This window comes from Protopterus annectens, chromosome 1.part2 (assembly GCF_019279795.1).
Source record: "Protopterus annectens isolate FY-2018-M chromosome 1.part2, PAN1.0, whole genome shotgun sequence".
Lineage (NCBI taxonomy): Eukaryota > Metazoa > Chordata > Ceratodontiformes > Protopteridae > Protopterus > Protopterus annectens.
Genome location: NC_056727.1, coordinates 622,873,964 through 622,897,949, shown reverse-complemented (window position 1 = coordinate 622,897,949; position 23,986 = coordinate 622,873,964). Strand labels below are relative to the sequence as shown.

The 23,986-nt window shown below is 37.2% G+C and overlaps 1 protein-coding gene across 1 annotated transcript in view; it reads left to right on the top strand.

Moving 5' to 3' along the window:
• The window catches only part of KMO (kynurenine 3-monooxygenase), a 616,236-nt gene that overhangs the window by 227,036 nt on the left and 365,214 nt on the right, over nt 1-23,986 (top strand). The window contains exon 5 of the mRNA XM_044058035.1: nt 5,945-5,993. Within this exon, the coding sequence (XP_043913970.1) occupies nt 5,945-5,993 (49 nt within the window). The remainder of the gene's footprint in view (nt 1-5,944; nt 5,994-23,986) is intronic.

The window sequence follows — 23,986 nt, the reverse complement described above, 5'->3', positions numbered from 1 at the left end:
CTCATTGCTGCTGTTTTGAATTTCTTCTCTGCAAGATAATTAAAACACATAAATGTATCTAAGACTTCTTCCTCAGTGACATGCAGAAATGTGGGATACTATCCTTCTTTAGCCTTCCTGGCTACTCCTTTCACAGTGAGGAATAAACACATTTTTTTGGGGGGGATTTGAAGGGTCAGGTGTCCTGCTAAATTTCTGTGAAGTGAGAGGACTCATAGTTGCTGCAGATGTCCATCTTTCCTTTGAAGGTTGTACGTCTTTACCTTCAAACATATAAATTCTTGACAACAAGTATACTTCTTCACATTTCTAGGTACATTTGTCCATTATAACATTATGTGAGATATTTGAGTTTATCAGGAAGGTGAGAAAACAGCACAGATATACTGAAATGCGGTTTAACTCCCATTAAGTTTTCAGCCCTAGTGGGATATCTAGAAAAGCATTTACAATATGACATATAGTTACTATCTCAACAGCATGTAAACTATATGCCCCATATATGACAAAAAGTGGTCACCTGACTGACCAATGTTCTTTTGCTACTTATAAAGAAACTATTATGTCTAGTGGACATTGTTCAGCAATTGCAAGATATAAATGATAAACTATAATTAGAGATGGTCATCTAAAATCTGAGAATTACTTAAAATGAATGAAATAGTGTGTGTTCATGGTTACACTTCAGAATCTTGAGTTACTGAAATCTAGACTTTCAGTAACCCGAGACCATGAAGACTAAAACCAGAATGCCGAAAGTTCATAAGAGCGAATTTGAATATCTCGAATCCACACTTATGCATTTCCTGTGCGTCGCGTGTAGTGTTATGGTGCCTGAGATTGCACTTGAGTGAGTTTTTGTGTGTTTTTGTATATTGTATGTGTGGGTAAGGGCAGAGAGGTGTAAGTGTGAGTGTGAGTGCTGGATTTGTTGGTGTTTGTTTGTGTGTGTGTGATGTGTATTCGTGTGTGGGCAAGTGGAGGATGGCATGGTGTGAGTTTTTTTTTTATGTTATGTGTGACCTCGGAGTTGGTATATATAAGTAGGGGGGCTTGCCCCCCTGCTTATCTGTAGTGTAGGGTTGTGTGGTTTGTGTGCTGTGGGTGGAATGGTGTGTGTAGTATATGGTGTATGTATGTTCGTGATTGTGTGATTCGGGGATTGTGGGCTTAGGTTTTGTGAATGGTTTGACTTTATAGTCTCGGGTTACTGAAATTCGTGATTTCAGTAATTCGAGATTATGAAGTGAAACTGTGTTTATATAACCCCTTCCTACCTTACTTCCCTCTACATAGCTTAACCTAACTTTACTTTTCGTTGTGATTTTTTTCAGCATATCAACTCTGATAGTCACTCTGAACATAATACATGTGTGTATTATACTTTGTCAGTCTGCATATAATGTCATGTATCTATTGTCTTTATACTTTAAAGCTAACTCATATTCACTTTGTAAATCAAAACATGCATATACTGCAATTTTTTCTTTCACTTTGTATATAATGTCACATATCTATTGTGTTTACTCCCAGGTTGAGACTGGAATAGGTCCCATGAGATCAGTTGCTCTACCCTGGTTAACAAGTTTAAAATAAATAAATAAAAGTAAATTGGGAATATGATGCAGGACCTTGTTAGTAGTCTTCTTAATATTGGACAACCAGACAAAAAAAGTCAAGACTACAAATACAGGAGCAATTTGTAGTGCATGGAGTGCCATGAGTACTCTCTAAAATTGGAAAAAATATAAACCTGTTATGCCCTTCTGTAGTGTGAGATCCAACTGTAACAGCAATTTCAAGGTATGTAACAAATGTTATACACCCACTAACTCTGTTACAGTCTGGTATAAGAAAAGGAATATTCCTTCACTGTTAATGGTCCTTGACAATCTTTCCTCCTATGGCGACATAAGCAACATTTAAATTAGGGCAGTATTTAGAAACTGTCCCTGATTTTATTTCTTACTCGATGCCTATACAACAGCACTCACTTAGTGCTTTACCGGGTTTTAAAACTGGTAAAACACTTTTTTTTTTTGTAACAGGTAGTAAGTGCATGGAGTAGATAAGTCTCCATGCATTTCAAGGAGTTATGATTGTGTCTTGTCAATCATAACCAATATTATGTGTTCTTGACAAGGATACCAGGCTTCACTTCTCAAGCTTTGCTCTTGAGGTAAATTTCTTGTCATCCGGATCTTGAACACTTAATAACATGGTTACAATCAGAGACCCAATCATAACCCTCTTTGTTGATGCTGTTATTATTGTTATTATTCGCATGTAGCCAAAACATCAGATCAATGCAGCAGTGCATTTTGCAGATAGGAAGAATCCAGAGAAGCCGGAGGAAAAAAACTAATGTTGAGACAGGGAATTCTTGCAATTTGGTGGCACTTCCATTTTTAAGACTGCAAAGCAATCATTTGCTGCAACTATTCTAGCTCTCTCCTTCTGGCCAGTTAAGTGCTATGCAATTTGATTCTTAATGTTATAGCTAAATTTTTCTGATTGAAAGGTGCTAATGATATATTCATAGGTTAGGTTAGTACTAGGCTAACCGCCCTTGTGAGCCATTGTAAGCCTAGCCAATTATCCCTTGTGAGACTCAAACCCTGCACCTTGTGTTTGTAAGGCAAACACCTTAACCTTGTGTTTGTATAGAAGAATGTTTACTAAAGAAGACAATGTATGAGACTTCTATTATCCTTTTCTTAAGATGCATTTTTTCCACTTTAATGTGTCTTTTAGACCTATTAGTTCCATCTGCCATAGCTGATGGCCTAAATGAAAATATTCACTTGTAATAAGTGACTCTATACTCTTATTACAATAAAATGAAAAGATGTTAGACATCTTCTATTCAGCCCTACTGTATCAGCCTCTTACCATGCATGTTGATGAAAAACTCCACAGTATTGTAAAATGAATTCTGCCTTCAAGGATTCTTGGATCTAGTTATGTGTTATTGTCTGGGTGATGGTATAGACGATTAAGGCTCTGAATTGTTAATGAGTTGCTTCTTGCAACCAAAAGTATGTGGTATGATTCCTGCCAACTTCATTTGCCTGCTGTGTGAATCTGAGCAATTCACTTTAATAGACAATGTTCCAGGTTGTTCCTGAAAAAGAATGTTTGTTCACTGGGTTTACCTTGTTAACAAATGTATGTAAAATGTAAAATAATGGAGATTTTCAACAAGACATCTGTATATACCACCAATCCCAAAGAGAAAGCACTGAGATGGTCAAGAAGTTTTTATATTGCAACTCTGATATGCCCACTTTTAATGATAGCACTGAATTGTTCCCTTTTAGACATAATTTCCACTTTTAATGATAGAACTGAATTGTACCCTTTTAGACATGATTTTATCGAATATAGTTTTCTTTTTGAGAGTAAACATTTTCAGCAGCTTAAGGGAATGACCATGAGGCTCAAATGGCTTAGACTCAGCAGAGTGGGAACATGATTTTATTTATAAGTCCATCTATTAGAATATTGTTTTTGTATGTAAGATACATATATGATTTATATTTAGATTGGAGAGGAAATGGTTTAAACATACTTGCATGGCTTCTTACAATATTTTACTCAACTAGTACATTTTATCTTTTTGTAACAATCTTATAACCCCATTACTTCCTTGAATGGTATTATTACTGATGATCTGTTAATAGTATCTTTCCTTCCAATACTTTCAGAATACTGTCCTTTACAAACAACTAATTATGTTCTCATAGTGGTCATCCAGGTCACATTAAAACCAATGTCATCAAAAAATAGGCAGTCAGCCTGTTGAGATTAATTTCATCAAGCTATGTTTTCGAACAAGCACTCTTTAGACCTGACAAAATGTTTAAGAGGGGATGTAAAACAGATCTTTTAGTGACATTTGTAAAGGGGCACTTGACAGAAGCTCTACCAGATATCTCCCAATATTGAAAGGCACTAATAGCCCAGTAAAATAAAAGGTTCAGTCACCTATGGAATCTGAGTATAAGAATGCATGTAATATTACCTACAGTGTTGATGTTGCTGAAATAAAGAAACACATTTGTGATGTGGAAAATCACATCAGATGACAGTAACCTTGCCAATGTTTTCGATAATGGATGTTTATTTGTTAATAAAAATGTAACAGTTTGAAATCCATACTACAGTATGGCATGGGGTTAGATAACAACCTTGCAAATAAATGCTGATAACATATTCATGTGGATTGCAGATATATTTTGGAAGGTCCTAATTTGGTGTTACCACATATAAATGAATATCTGTGTAGCAACCAGCACTTTTTAAAATATGTTTTATGTCCCAGTAGACCTGCCTGATAGCGCTACAATTTTTATCCAGTTGGCCCAGAATATTCTACTTCGAGGTGAGAGACAGGTATCTAACTAGAGAGTGCTATGACCCATTCGGTTCTGCCTCGGGGTGCCTCATCAATTAATCAATTCTCCTTTTGGCCAGAATGAGGTGGTAAGGAGAAGGCCAGGTTCCAGGTTCAGTGGGGTGGCCTCTGCGGATTCCTCCCATGTTGCAGATCTTTGAGAATCACTACTTCTGCCTGACACAGATTCTGCTTGAGATGCTTCATCACTACAACCATTCTCCCAGGGGCTAGAGTGAGGTGATAAGGAGAAGGCCAGCTTCCCGACTCAATGGGATTGCCTATGCCTCCCCTAGTTGACCACCCCTCCCTCCCTCATGACAGCTGTGAGAGCATCACTACTGTTGTGCCATAGGAAGTGTGCCTCTATTTGCTTTCTTGACTACTTGATAATGCACATGGGCAATGTGAACTCACAGTCTCATGCTTCATGGGTACAATACCATGTTATCCCACTACGTGTCACTCAAATGATAAATCGCGGCCTCATCCCACAATCCCAGAATGGAAAGCCAGCAGTGGAAATCCACCTCCATCCCCCCGACAGCTATTTCAGGTTCCTAAGCCACTAAATGATCAGTAATCAGGACTTTGAATGCAATTCTGTCATGGTAGTTTATATTGCTATGTGGCACTTGGGATGCCTGTTTATTTCGCAACACAGCAAGACGGTTATCATAAAATACATATGACTATAACTATGCTAGCAAAATGAAACTGATTGTCCTTGTTGTTTACAGACCTACTTTGCAATATGTTGGCTTTAGGAAATTTAGATTTTTTTAGTTTTAGACTGTGTAAAACAAGATCCCAGATGTGTTTGCTTAATGCTGCCCTTAGAAGAAGGATATTCAGTGGTAGCACAGATGGAAAACCAGCCACCCCCCCCCCCCCAACCTCCCCGGATCACTGACAATATTAGCTCTGAAGCTATTTTAAACTTACTCTCCATTTGATAAAGTTATCATTGGTTTTGCATCTAACTTTTTAATCATTAGTTCTGAAGGTTCTTGATTGATTAATACTGTTTTTAAAAATCATCATATGCGTATAAACCAGTTACAGCTAGGTATGCAACTATTTTAGTGTTCTGTTAAATGTTGGTGTTTCTATGCTACTACTTTACTCTGAAAAGTCTCATGATTACTTGAGGTGATCAAGGTGTCTTGTGGATTTAATTTTAGCATCCTTGTCTTATTTATAAATAAATGAATGAATACATATATTCATACATGCATACATTTTTGCACAAATACATCAGGCAAAGGAGTTTCTGGGATGTGTTTACTTTCTTTGGAGTATGCCTATAGTGCACAGTCTAAGGAAGTTGAATTATATTTTTTATTTAAATATGCACACATGGGATATCTCACTAATTTCTGAGATGTGCAGAAGTACTTTTTGGCATTTTCAAAGAAGTTTGTTGAGGATGTTATATTGTTATGATTCACTATCCAGTTCAATGTACATCATCATTATTTTGCCTGCATTGGGATTGTATGCTGACAGCTTGTATTTTCAATGTTTTGTATTGTTTTTTTTTTTTAGTACATTCTATCTGTTGACAGAGCAAATTTAAATCGAGAACTTTTAACTGGTAAGATGAAATTTATGTTTTATTTTCTTATAGCTGTGTTAATGCTATGCATCCATATCTCTCCAGACATTATGAGGTAAAATACTACTTTAACTATCATAAGTCTTTGCAGTAAAGAAAAAAAATATTTTCTACACTGTCCAATGAAATTTTAAAATAACATATTTGCATGTATGTATGTATATATATATATATATATATATATATATATGGATCTAGGACTGTTGAACGAAAATTCAACAGTCCGAATCCACTATCCCTGAACACACAAGCCCCCCTGCACCCCCCACCTCCTACTTTTATATTCTCACTTCGAGGTTGCACTACAGTGGGGAAAAGGGAATTTTCCCTTATCCCCACTGTAGTGCGATCTCCGCAACAGGCATACGCTTCTTCGGTGAAAAGCACTTTCACGTAAGTATGCCCGGCTGTTTCACATTTGGTGAAACGGCCGCTCGAGCATTAGTCCTGGACCCATACATATATATATATATATATATTATATATATATATATATATGAGATGCTTTCTATTCTATATACTGTATATAGACATTGGTGTTATTGGTTCCTCTATATTTTGGACTTTTTTACATCAGTTTTAACAACATGCCACACATTTGCTCAGTGATTATGCTCTGTGCCTTATGTCTTCATGAGGAGATCTTACATTTAACAGCTCATAAGTCACCAGGACTTAGTGACTATGTTTCCCTTAAACCAGTCCTCAGAGACAGAAAACTTAGAAAATAGGTTTGATTAAATTATACATTCACTTTTTTACAAAAATTTTTATATATGCAATTTAATAGTGTAGTATAGATGCATATATTGATAGTTCTCACACACCTTTTATATTTTCCATATTTTTGTGTTTTTTACACATACATATTCGTTATTATTGAAAAGATGTTTATATGCGCCTTCTTGTTTTGTCTTTTCAAGGTTGAATTTCATCGTCAGTTAATTAGTTCAATTATTTTCAAGGTTATTGGATGTTTGCCCTTGACCATGAATATTTAATTATATGTGATGTTTGAAAAAATTTATATGGTCTGAAGAAGCCATCCAGAGGGATTGTGAAAGCGCTTACCTATTCGTATTTAATAAAAAATGTGTGATTTTACTGTTATCTTTTGATTTCAGTTCCTTCTTACATGGTTCGGTGATTGAAGCAATTGGCTTCTTTACTTTAATATAAGCACTAGACTACAAAGAAACAATAAATACAATAAACGACAAATAATTTTAATAGTAAAAACTTGTATTTATTCTCATAGTACCTTGGCATATGCCAGTCAATGTCAGTGGAGCAGCAAGTAGCATACTTGCTTTTGGTGAAGAAGACTATGGGTTATTTTCCCACACCAGGTAGATCAATTGCTGACAGTATAGTGCAGTATAAAGGGATTGCAGTACTCCTGTGTGTGCCGTCCTTTGGCTGAAATGCTAAACCCAGGTCCCATCTGCTTGAGTTGGTGGTAGCTGAGGTGGATATTAAAGATCCCACAGCACCTACTGAACAGAGTAAGTGAAGTTCCCTGATGCCCTGGTTAAATTTCCCCTAGTAGTATAAATATTATCTTGGGTCTCCCCCCTGAAAAGAGGTTACTAGCCTAGTAGGACTAACCTGGTCAACAAATAAATAAAATATGTTTAGGTGCAAATAGAATAAGTACTATTTTTCTATTGCTGGAAATCTTTTTCATTTATTATATTCAATTTTACTGTCTGCTCTCCCTGCTGTTTTTGGATGTATAATGTTTCTGCTAGCAGATTCTACCCTTTTTCCAAAAATAACTAGTCAATAACAGTTAAATGATTCATCAAAAGGGTAGTTTTGAACATCTGATTTAATGAAAACATACTTTTGCTAGTATATTTTTCTGAATTCTAATACTAAGGCGAAAACACTACATTTTATTTTCCTGCACATATTTATTATTTAATAAACTTTGAAACTATTGCCTAAGAAAGTGTTTTTTTTTTAGTATGAGGAAGTACATACCCTCATCAAAAATGTGTTTGTAAGTGTGTGTGTGTGTGTGTGTGTGTGTGTGTGTGTGTGTGTGTGTGTGTCTGTGTGTGTGTGTGTGTGTGTGTGTGTGTGTGTGTGTCTGTGTGTGTGTGTGTGTGTGTGTGTGTGTGTGTGTGTGTGTGTGTGTGTGTGTGTGTGTGTGACAGCGCACCCGTGTACTATATATATATATATATATATATATATATATATATATATATATATATATAGTTCCCATTCATACCATCAAAGAACCACAGTGTTGACTTGCTAAACAGTGAGACAACAACATCATAAGCTCAAAACAGTGAACACCAACAGCAAATACCCGGAATGGCGAATTTTGCCTCTGGGAAACTAACCACTTGCCCACCACTGAAGACCTTTGCTTTTTTCTCCACTGTAGTGCAATCTCGAAGTTGGAATATTTAAGTAGGGGGGAACATCCCCCCCACTTCTGTGGGTTTTATTTATTTAGTATTTTTGTTATTGTCAGTGGTGGCCAAGTGGTTAGTTTCCTGGAGGAGAAATTCACTGTTCCAGGTGTTCGCTGTTGGTGTTCGCTGTTTTGAGCTTTGTCATCTCACTGTTTAGCAAGTTGATGTTGTGGTTCTTCAGTGATGTAAAGTAGAAGCCTATACATATATATATATATATATATATATATATATATATATATATATATATTATATGTGTGTGTGTGTGTGTATGTATATATGGGTCTAGTTCACATGACTGGAATTTCATTTGATTGACTTTCATTTGACCGAGACCAAAATACCTGATTTTCAAAAACTGAAACCTCACTTGACTGAAACTCATAATACTGAAACCTCATAATGCTAAAGTTCAAAATACTAAGTTGTATACCGTAGTCATGCACACTTACAACACCAATGACTAACTCTTTCCAGAACTTAAAAACTACTTATGTACCCTCTTAACAGAAACTGTATGATATAAAACCAAACTAGGTGGGGGCTATGCCCTTCACATCAGCCAATGTGGGGAGCTCTGCCACCCACATCCCCCCTAACTATATATACTAACTCCAGGATTGCACTACAGTGGGGAAAAGGGCATATACCTTTTACTTACCTTACAGTGGTCTACACGCTGCTACTACTGCTGGGAATGCACAAAACACCTGCCATATTACTTGAGATACTGCCCATAAAAATGATTAACAGACGTACTCACATTTAGAAACACTACAACACTACTTTCTACATGACTGTTGGTATTCTGACAATCAACACTATAAGTTACATTAATTCTTTTTATGACAAGCAAGTCACAAGAGAAGAGAAACCCACATCATGTTTATGGCTTACAGTTCAGTATAATGAGATTCAATCAAATGAGTTTTCAAAATTTTGAATATTCGGTATTATGTTCTCGATCAAGTGAATTTCAATCAAATGAAATTTCAGTCATATGAAGTAGACCCCTATTTATATATATATACATATATATATATATATATATATATATATATTATATTTATATAGATATATGTGTGTGTGTGTGTGCATCAAATGCAGATGGCTGACAAAGTCATTCTTCAAGGCAGGGCCTAAGTGCTGTATACTGTGCCAGGTAAATCTCATCTGCTAACAAGATGAAAGAAAGGAACACAAGAACACATTTTCAAAAGAATACCTATGGTTGTCTCAAGCTATTCAACTTCTACAGCCCTTTAGCAGCTGCCCATGTTCATCATTCTCACTGCCTCAGTGGGATTTTGGGTTATCTGCTATTGTAACCTAGTACTGGCATCTTTCAAAAGCTCAGACTCCCTTCCCTTTCTCTTCTTGTGACAGCTAATTGGCTGAGCAAATCCTGAGAGGGAAGCCTTCAGTTTTCGCAGGAAGTAAGTGTTCATTCTTTTTCTGCCATCAAAAGAAGAAAGTCCTCTGATTTTTCACAGGATCGAGTGCTGATTTTTTCTGGCTTATCGTGTGGATAAGCTCCATTTGTGGACCTCCTTCCTCTTATTTTATTATTAAATGTATTATTTTTACGTCTATTTTTAAGCTTTTTAAAAATATTCATTTTAATGTGTTGTTGCTGTCAGTGTTTAAAGTAATTCCTGTGGAATTTCTGCTTGTAGTAATGTTTATTTGGCTAGTAACTTTGCAAATGCTTGTTTTTACTGTTTCTGAGGAAACTTTTAGTATTTCTGTCAGACGTGCAGTGTGTATATGTGCTCTTACACACTAGGGCCTGTCTTGTGCAGTCAGAATCATGCCTGTCTTTATTGTTACTTTGCTTTTTTTTTATCTTTTGACAGCAAATTATTGTAGAACTTGGATTTTTTTCAACATTTATATATTAACTATTTGTACAATTCTGCTATCTGTGTTTTTAACAATTGATAATGATTTTACCACAAATTAAATTATTTAAATGTACTGTGGAGAGTGTGTTCCCTCAGACAATAAAACATAGTTTAAATTGCTATTAAACATTATTTTATAGCAATTTAATATGGTTAATGTGTGCGGACCTAATTTTAACACTGGTTGCTTTAGTGTCTGGACTTTGTGCAATGGAAATTCTTTAACTTCCATCAGTTATAAAAGGATTCTGAACACATTTCCAACTTTTCTTTTTTATGATAACAGTATAGTTTGACAGAGTTGAGTTGTGTGGGAACATACTTATTACTAGAAACTTTTAAGACCTTATTTTGATACATTATCTAGTACCATCAGTTTATTATTCTGGCTGGTATTTTCTCCCCTGACTTGATGAATCCTAACTCTTCTACTGTCCTCCATCAAATCTGAATGCATGTAAAAAGAAAAAACAAAATAAAAATACACCTCAGTCTACAGTTAGTGAGTCTGTCGAGGCCACTGTTTGGCCAACAGACCACACCCTTTTGCCTCATCTCACTGTAGTGTAGCTTTTCTGGCCAATATAAAATAGGGTTTATTTACATCCTCTAGGGCTATTCTAGTACCAGGCACAGATACGGGAGTACCAAACCATAAATATATATATATATATATATATATATATATATATATATATATATATATATATATTTATATATATAGTGAAAATAGTAGTGCATGTACACTTCTGTTTGCTAGTTAGATGCATATACATGTCTGTTTGCTAGAATATATGTAGGATAATATAGTCAGTTAGATGCATGCATTTCTATTTGCTAAAATATATATTGAAGGGTTAAACTGTTCTTAGCTAAAAATCAAATAAAAACGGCATCCATCTGTAATGTAACATGAAACAGAACACAAAGTACAGCTTGAACAAGAATGCTAATAAGAATAACTCCTTAAAAAGGCATTCAGTTGTGTGTAACAGTGTTTGGTACAAGCTTAAAGGAGAATTACAGATAAAGAATTCCCTGAGACGCAGGTGCAAGGAATAAACAAATTCCTACTGGGTTTGAGGCAAGGATGACTCACTAACTGTCATGTAAGCCACCTTGAAACAGAACACAAAGTACCTTAACAACAGATTGCACGACATTAGAGATATTTGGAATTCCAAAGATATTAACAACAGACTGTTCTCATGGACAGAATCCAAATTTCTGAAGAAAAAAGTGTATATAAGGCAGTTAAAGTCTATGATGTTAGATCTGATTTCTTGTTAGATCTGAGTACTGGAGATGGAGATCATCTTTCATGCTGTCTCGAAAACTTAACCTGAGACATTAAAGCTGTAAACTGTACAGTATTGTACGTGTTGTCTGTTATATAGACAAGTTATTTATTTAGTACTGTGCATGATATGCTATTAAAAAGGTTAATAGTCTGCAAAGTTTAGTGCAGTGATCAGACTTTGGTTTTCTACAAGGCAGTAGCATTTAGCACAGCCATATGTGTTTAATTTTTCACTCCTCAGATGATTTCTAGATTTAGTGAAGTTTTTGCTTGGGAGGAATCAAGAACTACTCCAGAGCTAGGCAGGGTATATGACCTTATAGAGGATGAGATGATCAATTCTGTGGATATCCCCCTCTCTTACCAGCCTTGGAAGATGCTCATAAAGTGGCTTGCAAGACACAAGTATATATTCCAGCAGTCCTGAAAAAATGTGGAAAGAATATATAGGGTTTCCTCAGATATGACAGATCTCATTCATTTGATTGCTGACCCAGCTGCACTTTATCCAGCTGCCTGCTCAAATCAAATGTTCTTAGCTCCATCTAATGCAACACTCCATGATGAAGAGGGGAATATGGTTAAATCTAGGGGGCAAACATATGTCTCTAGTACTCTAGCCTTTAGAATATTAAATTATCAAAGCTATATGTGGAAATTTATTTTACAGTGCGCTTACAGTATAGATGATTTTGCTGCTTCCTTACCTGTGGAGCCAAAGACTTATACAGATGAAATTGTTTCTAATTTGAATCAGGTTTGTGAACATGATTTGAGAGGTGTGCTTGACTGTGCAGATATACTCACAAAAATGCTGCTTTTTCTGTTGTTTTAAGATGGTATGCTTGCTTACATAATCAGAACTTCTCTGAAGATTTAAAAGTAAAATTTCGAAGGCACCTCTAAGTTATGAATTGGTGTTTGGGCCCACTGTTGCACAGATTCTCAAACAGTAGGATGATAGAGGTAAATTAATGCATGGGGTATCTAGGATGTGTCATGTACCCAAGTTCTCGGCAAACAAGGCATCTTCCTTCAAGAGCCAGAAAAAATATCCCATCTAAACAAAAGTCAGGGATTGAAAAGGAAATGGCAGGAAGATAATTTTTGAAACCAAAAACTTGCTTCCTGTGACAGCTAAAGGCTTCCCTCTCAGGAAATCTCCACCAATCAGTTGTGAAAGGAAGAGAGAGTTAGGAGAGTCTAAGTTTTTGAAAAGTTGGTAAGTAGTGGGTTACTTAGGCAGATAAGCCAAAATACCTCAAGGGCAATGCAGAATTCAAATGTCTACTATAATTACAGGTACATAGGACTTATTCAACTGTATGTTTCCCTTCACACTTTACCTATATTGAACTTGGTTGATTTATCCTGTATAACGTTGCTTCAACTTTACATGGTTTATGGTCACATATCTTATTGAGATAGAGAATATTACAAGTTGCTGCAGGGTTTGTATTGGAAAGTTGCTGATGACCAGTTGCCTTGGATTGTATAACATTCTAATTTATTTATATGAGCTTCCACTTCATACTATACCCAATATAGCACTGATTTTACTTTTTAGACATTATCTGGTTACAGATATAACTTTTATTTGCTTTGATAAGTACATCTGGTTGTCTCTGCACTGATCCTACTTGCTCTGCCTAGTTTTACCTATTAGAATTGTAATGTTGTTGGTGACTTTGCTTTACCAGACTTGTGGCAATCATTTGATTAAAGGTCAGGGTATCATTCTTTGTTTGAGAGACCTCATTCTGGTGCTATAGCATATTTTTTCTTTCAGACTTTTTATCAGTGCATTTGGCTCCTATTGGCTGAATTATATTATGAGATGGCATAAGGAGAGGTGTCTCGGTGTAGCAGATGACCAAAGCTTTTCTGTACTGTTTTGTAATTTGACATTGTCCAGAAGTAAAGAAAAATGATAATGGTTCTGTCTTATGTCCTAAATCAAGTACTCAGAATTCTCTCTGGTCATCTAGAAAAAATTCAAAGACTTAGACAGCACTGGCCCTCTCAAAGACACTATGTTGCAGTGCCTGGTTTATCTGCAGCAAGCCTAGTGTTTATTATGTAAACATGGCTGGACAAAAATATCAGTCCTTGTGTGGCAACTGCGGTATCCCCTAACCCCATGCTTTCAATAACTGAGTGCTGTGACACAGAGAGGGTTGGGAAAGGAAGATGACCTGCTTTTGGCTGTTCACCCATCCCTCATCTGATAAAGATTAAAACAGAAGCACCAACCTTTTAGACTATGCCCTCAGTAAAGAAGCAACTGGTTTGTTCCTCCTTATCTACTGTCCATAAAGTAGTTTGGGGTTATTCTTCCAAGAGTTTATGGCCTTTATTATCTGCTTTGTGTTGGGTTCTGTGAACTGATTGATTCTGGATGACTTCAACATCTGGGTCAAGGAACAATTTATTATTCTATTGCAGAATTCCTCTGTGTTATAGAGGGATTCAGCTTCATTCAGGTTGTTCACTCTATAACTTATCATTCAGCACACATCCTAAAACTGATGTTCCAAATTTATCATATTGCTGTGACAGCCTCCAAGATGGTAGTGGAGTCACACCCTTGATCATGTTGCTATCTCATGTGATTCACACTGAAGCTGTCACAACAATCAGCCCCTGGTCTTGAGTGGTGGAATACAAACATACAAATACTCTAACTACAGAGGAATTTATTTTGGTTTTCCACTCATTCCTTTTTGTTTCCCATTTAAGCAATCCACATGAGCATTTTTACAGCCATGCCTATGAGATCCATCATGGATATTCTTGCCCTGTTTCATGTATGTTTGATCCATCTGAAAACCTTCCAGCAATAAATGTGGCCTGATGCCTAATTCAATGGGGTTATAAGACTTTGTGGAGGGATGAGTGTAAATAGGAGTGTACTGGCCTGTTGGACACTATGCTTGTTTGAATGAATACCCTAATCTGATGCCTCTTCCATCCTCCTTAGCCTGTGGGTTGTCAGATCCAAGATCATTTGGTGCCAGCGCTTTTGAGTCTTGGGTCCAAAGCTCTTGCCCTGCACTACCTAATCTCTTCAGATCTTGTTTGCCACACTTGAACTCAGACATGGTCTCTGAAGCTCCATGCAGATAACTGCTTATCACATTTTTTTAAAGCATTTTTTGTGCTAGGACTGTTATTTCCATCTTCAGAATCATCTGCTCTGATCTGCTCCCTACTTAGTGTTCGAGACATGTGTGTGTGTGTGTGTGTGTGTGTGTGTGTGTGTGTGTGTGTGTGTGTGTGTGTGTGTGTGTGTGTGTGTGTGTGTGTGTGTGTGTGCAATATTTTGAGCATTTTATGTCTTGATTTTTGTGTTTGGGTTTTGGGCCTTTCTTGACCTGTTCTCATCTGTCACTTGTACCCTGTACTTTATACTATTTCCTTATTATAAGGGTCTTTGATCATTATGCTTCTGCTGTATAACTGTTGTAGCTGATCTTCTGACATGGCTGAAAAGACTTCAGGATTCTGAAAATATACAAAATGTAGCCACAGGCTGTCCCAGGAAGACTCACATGACCACTGTGTGTACTGTCTAGGTGTGGCTCATCTCAATCATGATTGTGTTTGTGAAGTCTTTGCCTCCTTTAGGGCTAGGGTCTTGGTGGGTAGATAGGCCAAGTTCATGGTAAAAGGCTTCTTCCTGTCCCAGCCCTTTCTGCATCTCCTTCCTCTGCAGCGGCTGCAAATAGATCAAAGGAAGGAAGATAAGGATAGGTCTAAAGAGAAAGAGAAAAAAATAGAGAAGAAATCAAATAAAAGACTTCTGATATTCCTATTTGCATGAACCAGTTCAGAAGACCCCAAAACCTTGTTTCTTTCGCTATTTCTACAGATCTGACATTGGCATCACCCTGGTCCTGATCACCTGGATCCTTTGCACTGGTTTCTGACCCATAATGTTCCTGAATTTTAGAAGTGTCGAGCCCCTTCCTGGCTGCAGATCCTCAACATAACTGTACGGTTCTCACACTAACCCTGTAGCCAGTGTTTTCCCTAGAGCTGTCTTCTTCTCCACTTAGATCCCTGTTAGACAGGCTTCGGGACACAGACATGCCCCTACAGTGACCTGCTAAAGCGATTCTCAATGGTGTCCTCTAGATCTGCAAGGTCCTCTTGGTGAGTGAGAGAGTTAGATCTGGAAAAGATGATGCAGATCTTCCTGTAGGTGAAGATTAACCTGGGGATCATTCCCTATCCTCTATTTGGAGGGTTTAGAGGGTTGCCCAACCTGCCCTTTTTCTGGTTGCTCCTTCACTAGTCTGCCATTTAGATCCCATGATTTTGGATCTGACTCCTTCTCACATGGGTACTCCATCAACACTGATAACTTAGATGTCTTTGGCTCCAACTTTCTTGGTTTTCATAGATTAGTACTAGGCTAACTGCCCTTGTGGGACATTTTAAGCCTAGCCAGTTACCTTATGTGAGAATCAAACCCTGCATCTTATGTTTGTAATATAAACAACTTAACCATTATGCCAACCTCCCACCCTAATTTGTTCTTTATACATTCTGGTACTCTGGTAGTTTAAAAGCTGTCTGCATGGGCAAGCAGCATGATGTTGAGATCAATTTGGAGGGTTTAGAAACTATCCCTACCCCTGGGGGCCTCAGCTCAACTACAGTCTTGGCCTTGGATCTGGCCAGGTCCGTGTCTGATATGGGACTTCCCTGAGGTCCTTCCTCAGTCATCAGGCTTAAGCATTTGATGTTGTGGAAAGGAGTCTGCTCTATTCAGAGTATAGTATTGACACTATGGATCAGATGCAACATTATCCTCTAGTATTCCTGCTACTTCTGTGTTTCATTAACTTCTTTTTATTTGCAGCCTCCATTTTGTGGTCTTGAGCAGCCCAGATCCAGGGTTTCCATATTGTTTTCTTGTTTCCTTCAGAGTCTTTTCCCCAAAGGAGCTTAGGAAGCACCAATGCAAGATGAGGTATCTTGACTCCCCCAGGAGTCCCTGAATGAAGAAAATTACCTCAATGAAGGGGAAGGTTCCGCAAAATCTCCCTCTGATGCCTCCTTTGGGGACTGTAGATCAGTGTGTGTGATATACCTTTAATAAGCTTTCCAGTGAGTCAGCACATGCATGTAAGTACTAAGCATGTGCAAACAAGAGTGTCATTTAAAGTGAACAGCCAGAGTGTGACCATGCAAGTATGTAGTTAGACAGTTTTTTTAAGTTCAGTGTTCCTGTCATCCATCCTGATGTGTTTGTATTCAATAAAATACTTAAACGAACACCCAAGCCTCAACATCTTCTTTATGTATATAAGAAGAGCGACATGCTGTCAGGTGAGTGCTACAGAATCATGAAAGCCCAAAATCCTGAAGACCAAAATCCTGAGAACAAAATCTCGAAAGTTCAAAATACTGAAAACTCAAAATACTGAAAACACACAGGATACCAACACTTATATATTCCAGCACAAGTACATACAGAAACAAATAAAACACAAACCATATTACTCTTCTCCAAGTATGCGCCCCCACACCCCCTGCTACTTAAATATATTAACTCCAAGATTGCACTTAGTGTAGTGAAGTGCAATCTCAGAGTTGATATATTTGAGTAGCAGGGGGTGTGGGGGGCACAGCCCCCCACATGGGGTGTGCAGGGGGGCTTGCCTCCCCTGCATATAGTTGAAGGGTAATATGTTTCTGTATGTACTTGTGTTGGTATCTTGTGTGTTTTCAGTATTTTGAACTTTCGAGATTTTGGTCTCAGGATTTTGGGCTTTCAGGATTCTGTAGCACTCCCAGTATAAGAATGGGATACAGAGTTACAGCCATGAGGCAACCAGTTAAAGTTGGGGGAATATATAGGAGTGGATCATCCCTACTGCTCAAATGACTCACAAAACCAATTAGAAACAAATTCCAGGTACTAAAACTTGCTTAAACTATTTCTTTTGTTGCAAATATAAACAGAAGCACTCAGAATTCTCAAAACAAATTTCTTATTAAATGAAATGTCTAAAACTGAGAAATGTTGATAAAAATATTCAAAATAATTGCGAAAACATTTGAAACAATATTCGAATCACATACAATTTACAAAAAAGGGAAGACAACTGTATTTTTTTGCTATGTGCTTCTTTTTTGTATTAACTAAAGCTACTCAAAATATCCAGTGTGCAAAGTGTTTACAAGTGTGTGCAGTATTACAGTGCAGTTATTTTGCAAAGTACAGTCATTTCAAAGAATGTTTCACAAAATATAGTTTTTTCAAGGCATATTTCACAGAGTACAGTATTTTGAAGAGTTTATTGTGCATGTGATTCTTATTACAAGTACATTGTATGTGTAAATGTTCATACATAATTACAAGGCCCATTTTGCATTGTGTTTTATTAAAATCTGTGGGCATGGCAGAAAGTTTTTACAGACCTGCATCTCTTGTGTCTGATAATAATATTGCAGAAAACTGGAGAGTGTTTGAGCAGGAATATGATATTTTCATACAGGCTGCTTTTTCTGACAAAGACACATCTACAAAAGCATTTATTCTGCTTAACTTAGCTGGTTCAGAGGCCATTGAAAGCGAGCATTCATTTGTGTATGTACCTGCTGTGTTTGCAGGGGTGGAGGAAGACCATGATACAGGGGTACTGGCTGAAACAAGGGAAAACACAGAGTGCTTATAATGTAAATTTAGAGAAACGTGTAACCCCCAAATGAATATTACAGTGGAAAGGCACTTATTTTACACAGTGGAACAAAAGTCTAATGAAACTTTTGCAGCATATATAACTGACTTAAGAAATAAGGCTAAAATGTGCAGATTTGATGATTTGAGAAATGAGTTGATAAAAGACAGGTGTGTGTGGTATTAATAATGACACAGTGAGAAAGATTTTGCTTCGAGACAATGATTTAACATTAAATAAGGCCATTGAGATTTGTCAGATATACGAGCTTACTGAAAAGCACAGAAGTATGCTTACAAATGAGAATAGCAGTGGAAGGCACAGTGAGAAAGCTCATATTGATAATATGCAGCACATGGTTAAAAGAAACAGGCCCAAGCACATGGCAGCTACTGCAGGTCCTGTAACAGTCCCTGGGAAACCTCGAGTCTTTCCAGCAAATTCTGGAGCATGCTCTGTGAAGTGGATTTGCTCAGTGAAGCACAAGGGTGAATCAGCAAAGTCAAAACATGTGTCCCCACCCAGTTTTATAGTCAACTGTTGTAAATGTGGTGGAAATCACAAAGCCAAAAGAGAAAAGTGCTTAGCTTTTGGTCAGCAGTGTCATTCTTGCAATAAGTGGGATCATTTCAAAAGGTTTTGTAGATTAAATAAGGCGCATTCTTTTATCAAAAGAGGGCATTCCAAGAGGCAAGTTAATCAATTAGAAAGCTATGACCCTACTTTTTATGTTGATGGTGTGTCTGTGCTTGGTGAAACAGATAATGCAGTAGATTTGTGGGCAAAGAATGAGATCTTTTTGTACTGTTTGGATTAATGGGAGTCCTGTAGAGCTCAAAGTGCAATGTTATGTCAGCAGAAACATTTGCTAGGGTAAAAGCTGCAGAACAACTTGATTTGACAAAGTGTGCCAAGCTTGTTGCTTATGGTGGTGAAGAGATTCAAACCAAAGGCTCAGTAGTTCTTTCATGTTACTATGCTGAGAGAAACTATGACTTGGAATTTTTCACAGTCAAGAGACATGTGCAGTCATTATTAGGCTTCAGAGAGAGTTTGAAAATAGGACTGCTTTCAACTAATAAAGAAGTCCACCATGTACGCTTGAATGACAACAGCTCAAATTTCACCCAAACTGTTATTTCTGAGTATGCTGATATTTTTGCAGACAAACTAGGCGAACTACCAGTTGTGTACTCTATGAAGTTAGACCCAGATATCAGCCCAGTTATCAGACCAGCACAGAAAGTTCCAGTAGCTATGCAAAGCAGAGTCAAAGCCGAGCTAGACAAAATGATGCAGCTAGGAGTAATTTGTCCAGTAGAAGATCCCACTGAATGGGTATCCTCCATGGTGGTAGCTCATAATAAAATCTCAGATGATATCAGAATATGTATTGATACAAGAGATTTAAGTAAAGCATTAAAAATACCTCTTTGTCCTATAGGCACAGCCCTCATGCCACTGTTTTTTCCATCTTAGATGCAAAAAGTTAATTTTGGCAAATTTTGCTTGACCAAAAATTTTCATTGCTAACCAAATTCGGCATGCCATTTGGAAGATACAGATTTCTGAGAATGCCATTTGGAATAAATTCTGCCAGTAAAGTCTTTTAGCATGCGATGGAGCAAATTTTTTCAGGCTATCCGTGTGCTATTATAGTAGATGATATTCTAGTAGGAGGCAGTGGTGAAGCTGAAACTACAAGAAAGTTCAAGAAAGAGCACATGAAGTGAATCTTAAGCTGAATCCTCAGAAGTGCAAGTTCAGGCTATGAGAAGTTACTTATGTTGGTCACTATACGTCCCCCTCTATGACTCAGGAAACCCACACCATGTATTTAAACTTATTAGAAAAACTAATGAATATGAATGAACACAGTCCACAGGATAAAGAGCGTCACTGACAAACAAGAGTCATTTGTAGTAGTTAATATGGTCTTTAAATAGTAAATTATTTATCACATGAGTGTATTCCCAATAGGCCATGACAATATTTGCATAGGAATTAGCACTGGGTGTGCCCATCGCTACGCCATTGATTTGAAGATAATATTTGTCACCATATGTAAAAACATTCCTGTTTAAAATCACTTCTAATAGTATCATAACGCTCATGATCAAATCCCTGGATATGCTTTTACTGATCAAAAATAATCTGACATAATCCATTTCTGTATTGTTGGGTATTGCTGTGAACAAAGATGGCACATCTAGTGTCACTAAATAATATGAAATATCATTGCCTGTGAAAACATATTCAGAGAAAGTTTCAAGAAATTGTTGTGGGTCTCTAATAATAGTCTCTGTTTGTTCTACGATAGGTCTTAGCTGTTTTTCTACATAGATTGGCATAGTTTCTGTGAGCCAGCCTTTACTCAAGACTATCGGCCTCAGAGGTGGATTCCGTCTATCTTTATGTATCTTGGGTAGTCCCCTGAAAGTGGGGACCATGGGGGTTTCAACAAGAAAGTATTTATACAGATCACTATCAATAATATTGTGGACAATATTTTTCTTGCATGGGGAGGTAATGTAGAAACCCTACAAGAATTTGTATCACACATTAATGGTACAACTAGTTTTTTATCATTCACAGCTGATTGGTCAGCAAATAAGATAGAATTTCTGGATGTCCTAGTCAACAAGGACATTGATGAGATACAAACTGAGGTTTATAGGAAAAGTTGTAGGAAAAAACACTCTCCTACATCGCAACAGCATGCATCCACCACACATCTACGAAAATGTAGTTAAAAGTCAAGGACTCAGAGCATCCATATTAACAGGTCATGATACAGTTTTCTTCGAAACACTAAACACTTTGAAAAATGAATTCACTGATATAGGATATAAGAATAAAGAATGTGAAGACCTGTTGAAAAACGTAGTGGCAGAGAGACAAGGTAGAGGCAAACACTTCTTCCATAAGGATAGACAACACGGACAAGGGAGAAGGGATACCCCTACACAAACAAGTAGACTCACCATTCCTTATACCAATAATAAGAATAAAATTAGAGAAATAGTGAGGAAACACTTGAATATACTCACAGTAGATGACTCTATTCTTGAAATAGTAGGTACTCAACCTAGATATTCATACAAAAACACCAAGTCATTAAAAGGGATGCTATGCAATGACAAGAACAAGACATGTAGGATACAATCAGACAGGATAGTTACTCTTGCCTGTAGGAGCTGCAATCAGTACCCACATATGGCCAGTACACACATATTTAGACACCCAGCCACAGGGAATATATACACATTCAAACATTATGCTGACTGTAAATCACGAGACCTCGTCTACCTGGCTCAATGCCAGAAATGTAATGCATTCTGTATAGGAAAGACAAACAGAACTCTACGTGAAAAAGTAAGGGAGCATGTGTATGCTATACACAGAGAGGACGAACGCAGTGCACTAGCTAAACATACTATCAATAACAACTTAAGTCACAAGTTTGTCTTCCTAGTAATAGAATTCATAACAAAGAATATGAGGCTAGGTGATATTAAAAATCACACTGAAAAAGAGGAAAACAAATGGCTCTTGAGATTATAAGCAAAGGACATGGATTGAATGAAAAAGTGTAATTAAAACATTTTTTTAAAAGACAGACCATACACACATTGAATTAACAGCTGTTATGTTGGAATGTATTAACCATTGTAGTCTACATTTTAGTACGTATTTCTTATCTTTCCATTTTTTGATAACATATACGATTTAAATATTTTAAGATGCATTTTTAGGTATACACATAAGTATTTAAATATTTTATTAATGTTATTATATTTCTGTAGATATTAGACTGCACAGAGCAATTTTGCACATGCAATGTATATACATACTGTTTTGCACATAGGTTCAATCTATAACTATGACTTAGATATTTAACTGTGTTTTTAGACACATAAGCATCAGCTACATCATCATTTTACACCATTTTCCTTCCCTTCCATTATTTTAGCTCATTTTTAAACATGCATCTGACATATATCCATTGACATATACATCTCCACATTTAGTGATGTATACCACTCAAATAGTTTGAACATCATTTCATAATACTTTTTATAGGAAAATGTATGTTTCTGAACCATACGTTACCATTGAATGATAGGTTTTTTTATATATCATTTTATATTTAACCTAGTTATTTGTATTTATTATCATATGCTTTGATGAAGAATAACATTATGTCATTTTAAGTTTTAATTTATGTAATTTATGTAATGAGTTGTACTTTTTTGAATATTTATCTATCAGTGATTGGCCAAACAGATAATGAATGTGATACCAGGATGTATTTAACAGACTGTCACAGAGATGAGTTTACTAAGTCTGAAGAAGCGTTCCTCTGAACGCGAAAGCACTTACTACCTTTATATCTTCATTTATTTTAACTATACATTAATAAAGTCTCCTTCGCTTTTTATGGTGTTGCCTCTGGACCTTTTTTGGATTATTAGAAAAACTAACCATCCAACCCAATACCATATTCATGGGTGACTTTAATTGCCTCACTATAAACTGGGAATCCTATACGACATCAAAAGTACATGCACAGAGATTCCTGAATATTTGTAAACACAAACTCCCTGGACCAGATAGTCAATACACCAACCAGGGGTGCAGCCATACTGGATCTGGTCCACACTAATATGGGAGAGTGCTGCACACCCGCTACTGTAATACTACATGATAGAGCAAAATCCCAAAAAGGGAAGGCATCTCTGATCAGTATTAGCAAAAAACTAGAGGCACTCATAAAATCGTCTAAGGCCAGCTTTGAGAGAAAAATTTCACAGGACACTAAGGATAATCACAAGGCTTTCTTTAGTTATGTTAGGAACCTGGGTGGGAATTCCCAGATATGCTCAGAATTAGTCCAAAATGACATAAAATACACCAAACCCACAGACATTGCCAACATCCTAGCTGACAGTTTCAGCGCAAACGTCTCCCCCCCCTCCCCACCAAAAGGGCAAATATCTATCCCAGCAGAGTGCTGCCCCCCTGACATCTCAGATGCTCAGGTAAGAGCCACCCTCTCCAAAGCAAAAAACACAGTATCAATGGGACCAGACGGTGTCCTGGGCTGCGTCCTACATGAACTCCAAGAAGAGCTAAACCCAAACATAAAACTACTGTTCAATCTCAGCCTTAATACAGGATATGTACCCAAAGAGTGGCGTACAGCAACGGTGGTCCCTCTCCACAAAGGTGGTGCCTCAACGGATCCTGGAAACTATCGCCCCATAAGCCTGACTAGCTTGGTCTGCAAAGCTATGGAAAGGATCATCATGGACCTTATAAATAAAGATATTGGGGACCTACAGACACTGGATCCTACCCAGTTCGGCTTTGTTAAGGGCAGTTCCTGCCTCTTAAACCTGGTCGATTTCTTTGAAACAGTCACCAAGGCCATTGACGAGGGGAAGGTGGTCCACACAGCCTACCTGGACCTCGCAAAAGCCTTTGATACAATACCCCACTCGGGCATTATAGAAAAGCTCACCAGCTTAAATATAAACCCCTACGTCACTAGATGGGTTGCAAACTGGCTCAAGGACAGAACCCACATGGTTAGAATTGCAGGAGCCATGTCAGACTCCAAACCAGTTACAAGTGGCGTCCC